This window comes from Thalassophryne amazonica, chromosome 14, assembly GCF_902500255.1.
Source record: "Thalassophryne amazonica chromosome 14, fThaAma1.1, whole genome shotgun sequence".
Taxonomy (NCBI): domain Eukaryota; kingdom Metazoa; phylum Chordata; class Actinopteri; order Batrachoidiformes; family Batrachoididae; genus Thalassophryne; species Thalassophryne amazonica.
In genome coordinates, this window is record NC_047116.1 from 2,783,735 (window position 1) to 2,797,275 (window position 13,541).

A 13,541-nucleotide genomic window follows, 5' to 3' on the forward strand; every position below is an offset into this window, starting at 1 on the left:
GAGGAGATTAAAGGTCCAAGTCCTCATGGTCCTGGTGCTTCCTGTCTCAATGTCTGTGTGTCAGACGTGGACTCTAACCAGTGTCCTTGGGTGAGGACTAGATGTCTTTGGTCCCGGGTCTGTGTGGAGGATCTTTGGGTCCAATGAATGGTTACTTAGTGAGTCTCAGATGAGTAGGATCACTGACACTGTGAGGGAACATCAGACACCACATGTGGTGAGTTTCTGTGGACATGATCCAGGACACAGGAGGTCCTGGATCATCACATTTAGGGGAGGTGATGGTCTAGTTGTTAAGCATTGGGCTTTGGAACAGAGGATCCTCGGTTCAAATCCCAGCCTGACCAGAAAGTCACTAAGGGCCCTTTTGCAAGGTCCTTAATCCCCTAGTTGGTTCCGGTGTGTAGTGGGCGCCTTGTATGGCAGCAGCCTGACATCGGGGTGAATGTGAGGCATTATTGTAAAGCCCCTTGAGTGTCTGATGCAGATGGAAAAGTGCTATATAAATGCAGTCCATTTACCATTTACACAGGAGTCTCTGGGTTCAGGACCAGCAGAAGGCCAAAGACACGCCCACGTTTCACTTGGCGTTACACCAGAGGACGTTCCCAGAGCTGAATGATGTCACAACCGTCAGGCTGTTAGCGGATGAACGCTTTGCTGCTGTACGCGGCCACAACCAGCTTTGGAAGTGTTTGTCCTCTGGTGGAGACGGACATTTATTCTTTATTCTGTCAGCTCATGATTGGCTGCAGCATAAACTCAGTTTGAAGTATCGCAGCAGGAAACATAAACGAGTCAAATCCATGTTTGGGAGAATCCACTAATCACAGCGCGTTACGTTAAAATAAAATCAAAATTTGTCAGCAGAATACAAACAGATTTTTCAGGTTGTCATGGTAACAAAGTCACAGCAGGAGAGGTGCCGTGAAACAAAGGACAAACGTTCATTATCAGAATGGTAAAATATCTTCAAGGTCACACAGGACGTGATGAATTAGAATGTTGTCCAGAAAGTAAAGGAGGTTTGATGAACTAAACCAACCTTTGACAGTGATCGTGCTGCTGCAGCGATCGCTACCCGCCGTGCTGGATGCCATACAGACGTAATCACCACCGTCCTCTGGGGTGCAGTCCAGCACCTCCAGAGACGCCACTAAATCCCTCAGACCCACGTTATACTTTCGGCTGGAGCTGAGCTCGGCCTCATCCTTGTACCATGTAAAAGAAATGATGGGGCTGCCGGCGGCTCTACACTCCAGGAGGGCGGCGGCACCGCTGGTGACCAGCTGGAACGGCTGGAGCTTCCTGATGAAGATGGGCGGCTCTGAGACAAGAGGTTAACAGTTTAATGACTGAGAGGACACGCTGTTAGAGTGAAGGTCACATCATGCACATAAGACTGAGGGTGTCCACCTTTGACAAAGAGGGCCGCGGTGCAGTCCACTTTCCCGGCGTCATTGGAAACCTGGCAGGTGTACACTGCAGAGTCGCTGGGTTTCACCAAGTGAAGCTCTAAGGAGCTGGAAGAAGAATCTTTCTTTATGAAGTATGAGCCTCCTGTTACAATCTCCTTTTCTTCTCTGAACCATTTAACAGCCAAAGGAGCAGTTCCACTGAAGGCTGCTGCGAACCTAACAGTGGTTCCTGGAACTACATCCTGGTTGTCTGGCTTCACAGTGAACACTGGGGGCTCTGGAGGCCATCAACAAACAGAGTGTCACGTTAGCATGACGTCACTGAAGGACTCAACACAATAAACAGTCAGACAATCGTCGGTGACCTTTGACATAGAGCGTGCCGCTGGTGTCTTTGAAGCCGGCAGAATTCGAGGCATGGCATTTGTAAACTCCAGAATCAGATTTCACCAGCTGAATGATTCTCAGTGTAGCTGAGTTATCTCTGAATTCCGGCTGGAATTTGGCTCCACATTTGATTTGCTGGTCATCTTTGAACCAGGTTATGGTCATGGGCTGGGACCCAGACACCTTACAGTCTATGGAGACGTCATTACCAATGTTCCCATCCACTCTTTTCAGGGATTTGATGAACGTTGGAGGCATTATCCGATCTGGTTGTTGAAGAAAACATCTGGTCTTAATTAAAATTTCATGACTGCAAAAATGCATTTAATATGTAAAACAGAACGCGCACAACTTCACGTGCTGTCACATCGATGGATGTCATTCATTCTAATGGGTAGTGAGAGGAACAGTCTAGTGCCCCCTACTGACCACTGAATCTGCTGTTTATGTTCTGGGTAAGTGAATTTTTGTGGAATGTCAATCTGATCAGTTGGGTTATTCCAAACACTGGAAGTGACAGTGGACAGAAACTAATTTTTTTCTATGGAACACAAATGTCAGTCGAGTTGTTTGGTACATTCCACAGTTCAACAAATAACATAATTATTCTTTCCACTGCATGAATGGAAGACATTCATTATTTGTTTTATATGACACCTAAGCAGATCCCCATCATTTTATTGACTTTGTTAATAGCTGACTTAAAACTGGAGAGGAGTTTCTTCTCGGAGCAGCAATCTAAGGGCAGCGGGACCCAGCAGGCAGCTTTCCAACACACTGCCTGGCCTGTGGAGCTTCCCACAGTGTGTGTGTGTGTGTGTGTGTGTGTGTGTGTGTGTGTGTGTGTGTGTGTGTGTGTGTGTGTGTGTGTGTGTGTGTGTGTGTGTGTGTAAACACACACCTGACTTCTTAAATCCAGTGTAAAAATTACGCCAAGAACTTGTCCAATGCTCCAGCCGTCGCTGAAGATGTCCCCGTGAACCCTGTGACAGCTGGATCTACCCTCCTCATGTCATGGAAGAATTTTTACCAAAAACTAATGGAGCCGCGCAACAGAGCAAAGCAGATGGCGCAAAAACACATAGTCCTGACACACACAGTGGCACAAATAATGACAAATGACAGGGATCTATTTCGGTGTCATATAAAGGGGGATAGACACCACAGTGGTTTTTGGTAGTTCAGTCTAAACTTGAGGTCTGATGCACTAGAAAACAAAAACAGTCCAACAATACAGAAGAGGAAGTTGGGTGTGCAGCGAATTTGATATTTAATTACAGTTAATAAAAAAAAGAACCTTTTCAGTTTGAGGATGTTAATGTAAACTCTTGGACCAAAACCAGACCGTTTAACCATCATATACCTATTTTTAAACTGTGAAACCAGTAACCAGCTACACGGGAGTTGCTGACCTAAAACGGTGATTGAGCATGTGCACTGATCTTTCCCGACTTTATTGGACACCTCCAAACTGTACTCTGAGGTGTCTCCTCTTTCTGCCACAAGAATCTTCAGGGTGGCAGTATTGTCCTTCAGGGTCATTTTATATTTACGGCCACTTGTCATCTCCTTCCCGTCTTTAAACCATCTCACTCGGAGTTCTGGGCTTCCAGATATTTTGCATTCCAATGTGGCTGAATCTCCTGCAGTCACACTAATGCACTCAGCAGGTTCTACGATTCTGGCAGGTTCTAAGATAGGACAGACCCATTAGTTACAAAGACACAAAGATGAACACCCCATAGAGTCCTAAAAAAACAAAACAATACTGCATCTAGCCATCAAAGATGTCGTCTGACCTTGTACGGTCAAAGTAGCATCACACTTTTGATGCCCCGCCTCATTCTCAGTATGACACCAGTATTTGCCACCATGACTGATGGCCACTGCCATTATGGAAAGGCTAGCAATGTTGTTCTCAAACACCATCTTGACACCAGGATCGTCGTCTCTCAGTATCTCTGAGTCTTTCATCCACTTTACATAGATGGGACTTGAGCCCTTTATGGTTCCCTGTAGTTTCACTGTAGTTCCCAAAACAGCTGTAGCACTCTCAACCCTCTTAGAGAAGGTTGGCGGCTCTGCCCATCAAATGAAACACAATCTGACTGAAGCAAGAGGTCACACTTCAGAAAATGACACACTTTAATGTGAGTAGATGCTACTAACCTTTAAGTTTAGCTAGCGCCTTAGTGATGACTTTCCCCACGTCATTGGACACAACACATTGATAATCTCCAACATCTGCACTTTCAAATGTTTGGATCTCCAGTCTGGACAAAGAATCGTGGACGCTGACATTGTATTTCTGATCAGAACTGATGGCTTTCTTGTTTTTGAACCAGCTGATTTCAAACGGAGCTGTTCCGGCGATTTCACACTCCAGCTGAGCCGCTGCTCCCTTCACCACCTCAACTGCCTGCAGCTCCTTTCTAATGGACGGAGGCTCTGGGTGTCAAAGGTGAGTGCAGACAATTCAGACGTGATGCTTTCTAAACTCTACTTCAGGGTGGACTTCAGAGTAAATGTGACACATGTTTGACAAACCTTTAACGGCAACTAAAGTGTTGCAGCTCTCACTGCCGGCATTATTTGATAGCTCACAGGTGTAAGTACCGCTGTCTGTCACCAAGAGGTTCATTATTTCCAAAGAGGCAATGCCATTCTTGAGAGAGGATTTATATTTATCACCGTCACTAAGCTGTCGTTCATTCCAGAACCAGTGAACGTGGAGTTCTGGCCATCCTTTGATGGTGCACTGTAAGCGTGCAGCTATACCCTGTTTCCATGTGATCTTTGGTTCCAATTTCCTGATAAAGGAAGGCGGCTCTGAAAGGAGTTTTTAGTGACAGAGTGTGAGAATTGAAAAGAAAGGCTGCGAAGGTAGCAGTGCATAGTGTTAGCATCAGCTGACAGTTGACTCACAACAATCCATCACCTCATTTCACGAGATACGTCTTTCCACAAAAGCGAAGAGAGAGGCCGGCATTAAAAGCTTACCTTGAACCGTCACCACAGCCTCACAGGATGAGCTTCCTGCCTCATTCATGGCTGTACACGTGTATTTCCCAGAGTCCTTCAGTTTGGACTTGGGGATCTCGAGAACAGCCACCTTGTCCTCAAAGGACAGTTTGCAGTCCATGCTCTGGTGGACTTTTTTACCATCCCTTGTCCAGGTAAGGGCCACACCAGTGTCCTCATCCACCTGGCACTCAAGCCTCAGCGGGTCACTGACAGCAGCTGACACTGGTTCAAAGATCTTCACGAAGCTGGGCTTGCCGATAACCCTGAGCTCTGTGCTACACGTCGCCATGCCGACACTGTTGGACGCCTTGCACAGGTACACCCCCTGGTCAGACAACTCAAGACGCTTAATATAAAGGGAATACTTGTTCTTTTCACACTTCATGACATAGTTGCCCTCAGCAGAGATGGCTATGTTGTCCTTGTGCCAAACAACTTCCATGGGTGAGGAGCCAGTGAGACAGCACTGGACCACTGCTTGTTTGCCCACAAATAAAGTCATTGGGTCTGGTTTTGACACAAAAACTGCTGGGTACATTTCTATGGAGAGCAGGTAAAACATACAAAAAAAAAAAAAAAAAAAAAAAACTTTTAGAAACTTTAAAACACTGAAAAACCTAAAAACAACAACAACAAAAACAAATAAACCAAGAAACCAGCATCAAAAAGGAGGAATCCTGGAGAAAGATTCGTCCTTGACATCATATTTTTCCAAACAGATCTTAAACGATGCAGCATCAAGAAACACCAGGTATATAATTCTCTCTCTCTCAATCAAGCTTTGTATGAAGAAGTATTTGCAAAGGCCCCACTGGGGTCTTACCGGTGACCAGGAGCGAGGCGGAGCAGCTGTCCACGCCGTGCTGGTTTGAAGCCTTGCAGGTGTATTGGCCGCTGTCAGCTTTGGCAGGGTTCAGGAGCTCCAGAGACGACCTGGTGTGCAGACTGATGATCCGATACTTGTCACTCTGTCGAATCTCATTGCCAGATTTGTACCATTTGAAGATGACACTTGGGGCATCTTCAGTCTCACATTCAAACTTGGCCTGGCCGCCGACGTTGATCTCCAGCTGAGTGATTTTCTGCCTGAAGACAGGCGGCGCTGAGACACACACAGGCAAATTAAAAGGTCAATATCAGCAATAAAATCAAAGAGCTATTTGTAAAAGTGATACATCAGCAATGATGGAATGTAGAAGGATGGAGGAAGGCAAATCAGGCATGACTGTGGAAGAGAAAGACGCTGGTGGTAACATAAAGGAAAAACAGCAACAACACAAGCCCCAAGGTTTGAGAGAAAGCCGCCACAGATGGAATCAGTGCGCGTGGTGAGGCGTGTGCTTCTGATGGAGCAATATCAAGTGGAAGCCCTGAAATCATGCAGAAGGAGGTTGGAGATGTGGAGCTAACTGACCTGAAGGAATGTTCAGGGTGTAAAACAAAACCAGCCGTTACCGTAAACATGCCACAGTGACCATGAAAGTTGCCTGGAGACCAAAAACGAGGAAACCATTTATGGATAAGAGGATGAAGTCATATGTCCATTATTTATGCCAGAATGTCTCTCTTTTTTGTGGAACAGTTTAATCATCAAATGAAACAATCTGAGACACAAATTCAGACTTTAGATGGTGTGAAGGCTGAATGTGGTGGACTCAAACGCTGAGCCTGCGTGGCCGTTCCAGTTCTGGTCTTGAGGCAAATGTTGACCATAAGGTGACATGGAAGGGACAATGGGTTAGTACCATCCAGTGACCTGCAGAGGGCGCTCATGCTGAGCTGTGAAATGACTGTAGACACAAAGTGGAAAATGAAATATTTAAAGTGAGACACAAGATCCAGAATGGACAGGTGTCTGTGAATTATTAGTCACTCCCAGAGAAATGGATGAATGATACATTTATTCAATTATTTATTCAGTCAAACCTCGTGAGACCACAGTCAGTGTGGCTGATGTTGTTGTCCTGCCGGCTTCATTCTCAGCCTCACAAACATATTCTCCTTGATGCCTCTGCTTGTCAACTTTGTGGATAACCAGTGTGTATGTGTCCTCAGCTTTACAACACTTGAACTCTTTGCCAGATTTGACCAATTGGCCATTGAAAAACCAGTTAACCTCTGAGACGTACTTAATGGTGGTACAAAAGGTTACTTCACTGTCTTCTTCAATGGAAAAATCCTGGAGGGACATGACTATAAGAGGGTGTTCTCTCTGCTCAGGCCTGGACACTGACACCTCCTGTTTGAGGACTTCCTCCCTCTGCACCTCCTGGATCCTGACATCCACGGACCGTTCTGAGTAGACGGAGGTGGCAGTGACAGCAGAAGCTTCTACTGATCTTAACTGCTGCTTCGACACCTGTACCAGCTGCTCAAACACCTCACGTGCTTCGGTGGAAATTTCAGTCTGGGATGAGAATGCCTCTTCCATCTTTGCCACCTGGGATTTCTGGACCAAAACCTGCTGCTCAGCTGCTGCACGTTCCACTGCCACTGTGGACTCTGCCCTGAGGGCAGCCACCTGGGACTTAACAGCGCTGAGGTCCGCCGCTCTGTCTGCCACACGCACAGTCTCCACTACAGATGACATCATTTGCTTTGATGGAGCTGTGGTGACGAGTGCTCGCTGAGGTTTATCTAACTGCATTGTGCCAGGCTGCTCTGAAGTCAGGACCTGGGCCTCTTGGTACACAATGGAGTGGAATGCAGCCTGGAGCTCAGACCTGAGATCAGCTGTTTGAGGGTACTCACTTTCAAATGCCAGTGTGATCTCCATGGGGGCACCAGTTGTTGTGATAAGGTACGTAAACATGGCCCGCTTGGGCTCCCTTTGGACTTTGACCTCCTGTATCTGCACAGCCTGTAAGCGTCCGAGGACTTCAGCTAATAATAGTGGTTGGTCAGTGGCCACAGCCGACTGGAGAGCGTTTCTGAGCTGCTGCCGGATCTGCAGACTGGACAGTTTGGGGATGTGAACTGAAAAGGTCATCTCTTTTGGAAGAGCACCGCTGTCCTTGGATTCTGACGCCATAAGCGACAGTTTGGGCTGAGTGGTGACGATGACGTTGGTGGACTCTGACTTGGTGATCTCCTCAGAGAGCTCGCCTGTCAGGACTCTCTTCTCATCCATTGCTATAGCCTGTCTGACTGACTGGCCTTCCTGGATCTGAGCAGCAAAGTCCTGCTCTGCTGCCTCCAGGGGGAGGCTGCTCTCTGTGGACCTCTCTTTCTGCTCCACTTGGATTGGCTCAGTGGGAACCTTTGGCTCTACAGCTGTCTGGCAGGTGAATTTATCCACGGTTGTCAGGGTCTCTGTGTGACCCTCTTCTAAGGCCTGACTATCTGCCACGCTCGTGACGTGCATTACATTCCAGCGGTCCTCCTTCTGCACCAAAGCTCGCTGCTGCTTGACGCTGCTGGAGACCGGTGTCTCTTTTGGCAACTGCATGGGCTGGAAGGAGACCTGTAGGATGTTCTGCGGCCTGGGCTCAATGTGAAGCTTGGACTGAACCCCGGTCACCGACACATCCAGCTCCGTGTGGTAATCTGCTGTGAGCTCTCGCCTCTCCTCTGACATAGCTACTTGCTTTCTGGACTTTTCCTGTTTCTGAGCTGCCAGCTGCTGCTCAGGCTTCTCAGCTACAAGGATCCCCTCTTTGGGCAGCACCTGCACAGGCTGGGTTGACTGCAGATGAAGCAAAGCAGGATCCTGCTTCTGGGAGTGGACAGACATGCTGTTATCCTTAACCTCAAACTCTAACGTGTCCTCACAAACCACCGTGCTTTGCTCATTCTGGCTGACAGTGCGAAGAAGGCTGGGACTCTTCCTCAGCCCCGCCTGCTCAGGTGCTGGTTTTTCACTTATGAAGCTCTCCTCGGACGGGAGGAGGTCCTGGTCTGTAATAACCTGCAGATGCAGCAGCTGCTCGTCCTCCACCTGTGACTGAATGGAGGCGGCGGCGTCCAGACTCTGGAGCCGCTGCGCGGACTCAGCTTGCAGCATCTGTTTCTCCTCAGCAGTTACTGCTGCTGTCATTATTTTATCTTTACCAATCTGGGCTTTCTGCTCCGCAGGCCTCTCCAAAGACAACTTAGTCTCCTTGGATAAGGTGCGTTTATATTCACTGACTGGAGCCAGCGCGGGACGGTGCTGTTCCTTACTGACTGAGGACCTCAAAGCGGAATCTGCTGTCACAATTTCAGCACAGTGGGACTCCCCATAAACCTGCTTCTCAGCTGACTGGACAGAGTACAGAATTTTAACCCCTTCACTGACCCGGTAACCCGTCTCCTGCTGTGGTCTGGGGAAATCCTGAGACTGCTCCTTGAGGATGGGCAGCTGTAAGTCGACTTGATGCCCACTGACTAGATGTTTGGGTTCTGAGACGGGCTGGACCGCAGCTGATTTGCTGTCTGCTAGCGGCTCTGTGCTGACAGTAGAAAGCGGGGTCAGCTCCTCAGCCACAGCAGACATCACCTTGGACTTCTTTTCCCTGGCCTCCTGTAGCTCGATGACCTCGGGGCTCTGAATGCGATCACAGTGTTCTTCCGTGAGGTCCTGCCTTTCCTCGACAGAGGAGGTAAACGCCGCCGTGCGAAGCTGTTTCGTGTGAACAGCAGACGCCCTGGGAGGGTGGGTGGGAGCCACAGAAACCCTCTCTTGGGTCTCGTGAGCATGAAGCACCGCCGTCTGCTGGGCGAGCTGCTCGCGATGGAGCGTGGCAGCCGAGACATCGATCTCTCGAAAGGAGGCCACCTGCTCACTGGGAATAATCTTCCTGTCTTCAGTGCCGATTGTGTAAACCATCTGATCAGACAGAGGTCTGTCCTGACCTGGGACACTGACCTGGTACAGGCGTGACTCTGTTGCCTGTTCTGTCATGGAAACTTTGTAACTTTTCTTCTGACTTACTGTCAGATGCTCCTGAGTGACTGATTTCTTCAGCACAGTAAGTTCAGCACTAGAAGATGCCTCCCCAAACTGATTGGAAGCCTTACACGTGTAGAAGCCACTGTCTTCTTGCTTGACAGCCTTAATGTTGATGAAGCCAGTTCCATCTGGGTTGGCTTGTGTGGTACAGTTCTGGCTGGGCTGGATCTGGAAAGCCCCTCTGAACCATTTCACCTCAGGGACTGGGTCCCCGCTGACTTGATAACTGAAGGAGACCTCTCCTCCTTCTGAACACTTTACTGGTTGGATCTGAACCGTGAACGTGGGAGGCTGACCTCTGACCTTAAATGTTATCTCAGCTGATTTTTCTGCCTGGCTAATGTCGGTCTTCTTCACTTCCAGGTATGTGGTACAGGTGGTCTGGCCAAATCTGTTGGACGCGGTGCAGGAATACTCTCCTGCGTACTCGGACGTGACACGAGTGATCACCAGCGTGTACTCGTCCTTCTTTTCCACCAGCCTGTACACAGACGAGTTCTTTATCATGGTTCCTTTGTGGAACCACTGCACCAGCGGCTTCGGAAAGCCGGACACTTTGACGGTGAAGCTGGCTGTGCCTCCGGCGCTGACAGCGACTGGAGACAGCTGGCTGAGGAAAACTGGCTTTTCTTTTTTCTTTTCTATTGTGGACGAGTAACGTTTGGACTCTGGCTGGAGTTCAAGTGTTTTAGTTTTCTGAGGTAGCTGCAGACCGGTGTAGTAGGTTTCCTCTTGCTCCTCCACAGTGGTGACGGTGGTGCTAGAAAGTTCTGTCAGGAAATATTGAGCAAGACTGAAACCAATATCCACAAACACGGCACAAACTACACAGACCATTTCAACAGTGAAAATCGTTTCCTTCAAAGCAGTGGTCACGAGGCCAATTTTTCAAATGTTGACTTGGACAGATTTAAGGCATTTTTTTTTTTTTTTTATGCTTTGAGACATACATACTGGAAAAGTAAAACACAGACTAACTTTAAAAATTGCCTGTAGTTTGTTTTCTAAATGTCTTAGTTTTTCCGTTCAGCATATTTATAATTTAAGGATTCAACCATATTATAAATATACTTTGAAGGAAAAGTAATAAATCTAGGTGTAACAAATTACAGTAATTTTTAAAGGTTTATCCAATTTTCACTTTTTTCACCAGCAAATACTTAAAAAAAATTCAATATTAGGTGTAATATTATTATTATTATTATTATTATTATTATTATATCACACATTTCAGGGCAAATGAAACAGTTTGTGTTATAAAAACAAGAACAACAAATTCAAACCAGACTGATCCCTTTTGAAAAACAAAGAATCTTTAGCCAACACAAATATATTTCTATTAAAAACTTACTGAAATGTGACATGAGGCAGTTAATATTTTATGAACCCTGGTCTATACAAAATATAGATTATTTTATTTGGCACCAACTCATAATAAAGAGGATGAAGGAAGCTTCCTGGAGGAACCAAGGACACATCCTAGCTTCCTTCAGCGGAGTTTTTTTGTTTTGTTTTTTAAATTAATGGACACGCCCCTTTACTGGGACTCTATCAATGATTGGATGTTGAATCACTGCTTTAAAAACACCTCACTTGGCATCTGAGAGACAAATGACGTCAGCTCACAGACAACCTGCAGGGGGCGACACTTCACTTTAGATCTTTAAGCTGATCATCAGCTGTCTGTCAAACACACAGCTGATCCAGGATCCTCTGTCCTCACATCTTTTCCTTGCATCCTGCTTTCTTGTCATTAGTGGGAGGAGGTAAGACACAAGTGCTAAGCTAGCATAGCATAATGACTATAACAATTTTGTTTAGTGACAGGTTGGTTGAAAACCAAATGAACAATACTATTATTTTCATTTTGTTTGGAAGGTTCCAGAATGATTAATTTATTCAAAATTATCTAAAGAACCATGATCTAAAATCCAGATCAGGTAAACACTCATCAATCCAAATGATCAAAGTAATTATCGTGAACGCTGCGCTCAAACGTTTCAAAGAACCACAGCAAACTTTACGCCATTCTGAGTTTTTATTAAAGAAACTCATTTAACAGCTGTACAAATAAACCTCCAGCTGATCAGTTTCATTGATTATCTATACAGAACAGACAGTAAGCATATTTACAAACATCAAACATATTTAACAACACATTTACATCATCAAGGAAACAGTCCATCAATCAAACCTTCTTTCATTATTCTAAGAGAAACAAAATCATCCCCCAGGAGGAAAACTATTGCACACAAAATAAAAAATATTCTCATTCCAACACCCGTCCGGTCAGACGCATCCTCAGAAGGTCCTGATTCAGATCAGAACGAATGCTTGTAGAAATTTAAGTGACATTTCCAGGTTTGTGCTTTTGACAGGAACCATGTTTAACCACATGTAGGAATTTAGAAAATCAGAATTACTCATCCATTTCCAGACTGAAAACAAAAGGACTAGAAAAGTCAATTAAATGATGTATTGATTGTAAACTATTAATTATGCAGTTAAACTGATCTGTAAAATATTTTAGACATAAAGAAATGTATTCACGACAGTCTCCATTATGTATTCATTTTATTTCATGTAAACATTAAATGAGCTGCGTTTCAAGTCCTACTGGCTAATTATTCTGATAATAAAACTTCACAATGTTTGACCCTCTGAAAGTGTGAAATTCTTCAACTACAGTCACTAGTAATAAAGGACTTCTGGTGGTGGTAACTATGGATTCCTTAAAGCTCAAACCATTAAAGAACTAAGTCCTATCCAGGCCCTGAGGCCCATTAGTGCCCGTTCTTATCCCGTGATACCGTAGGGCTGGATGGATGAGAGTCTACAATTCCCCCTGGATGGGACGCCAGTCCATCACAGGTTCCTTCCCCAGCCAAGGCTGGTACCCATTTCCAGCTGGGTGAACTGAGACAATGCAGATAAAGTGTCTTGTCCAAAGGAAACAAACAGGTAAGACACAAACTCAACTCAACTAACCCAACTCCCTTATCCCACTGAGCCACCTGCTCTGCCTGATCATTAAAAGTGCTTTGTTGCCACTTTGCCACATTTTATCTGCTGTTTTCAGTCATTTTGTTTTGCAGCTTCAGATATTAATAAAATTTTACAATAGAAAAACAGCTAGATAGATAGATAGACAGATCTACCTATATCATTTAAACCTATATATTGTAAAGCGCTTTCAGCATCTGATTCAGATGGAAAAGCGCTATATAAATGCAGTCCATTTACCATTTACCATTTATATATAAATGTAGATGTATTGATATCTATCTATCTACTGTATCTATATAAAGGAGCTCACAGCAAAGTGTAATTTATTAGCTGCTGATTATTATAAAAACCAAAGCATAACCAAAAGCTGCTGTGTAAAGATTCCTGCAATAAATCAAACAAAAAAATCCCAGACTTTCTGTTTTACAGTCAAACTTGTACATTACACAAACTCCTTCCATATAAACAGGCCGGAGGTTCAGAGACGTTCCAACTGTTTTACAAACTCACATCAGACTTCGTTTGTCTCTTCGTTCAACTTACACAGTCAAAAATAAAAATAAAAACACAACTTTACACCAAAGTCCAACAGAAAGACGTCATCAGAAGACACGTCACTTGGCCGCTGCTTCACTCATCGATAAACTTAAAATTTACACAGCGCCAAATCACCACAAACGTCGCCCTGAGGTGTGAAGGTTTAAACCTTACCCAGCCCACGAGCAAGCACACTGTCAACACTCAAACATTCAAACATCTTCTTACTGTAAAATTCT

The 13,541-nt window shown here is 45.5% G+C and overlaps 1 protein-coding gene across 1 annotated transcript in view; it reads right to left on the minus strand.

The window, feature by feature from the left end:
- Window positions 1-13,541, minus strand: part of ttn.2 (titin, tandem duplicate 2) — a 472,252-nt gene that overhangs the window by 390,006 nt on the left and 68,705 nt on the right. Inside the window, 10 exon segments of the mRNA XM_034187115.1 lie at window positions 1,046-1,327; window positions 1,417-1,695; window positions 1,784-2,071; window positions 3,218-3,496; window positions 3,605-3,886; window positions 3,975-4,253; window positions 4,353-4,634; window positions 4,806-5,369; window positions 5,653-5,931; window positions 6,756-10,529. Of these exon segments, the coding sequence (XP_034043006.1) occupies window positions 1,046-1,327; window positions 1,417-1,695; window positions 1,784-2,071; window positions 3,218-3,496; window positions 3,605-3,886; window positions 3,975-4,253; window positions 4,353-4,634; window positions 4,806-5,369; window positions 5,653-5,931; window positions 6,756-10,529 (6,588 nt within the window).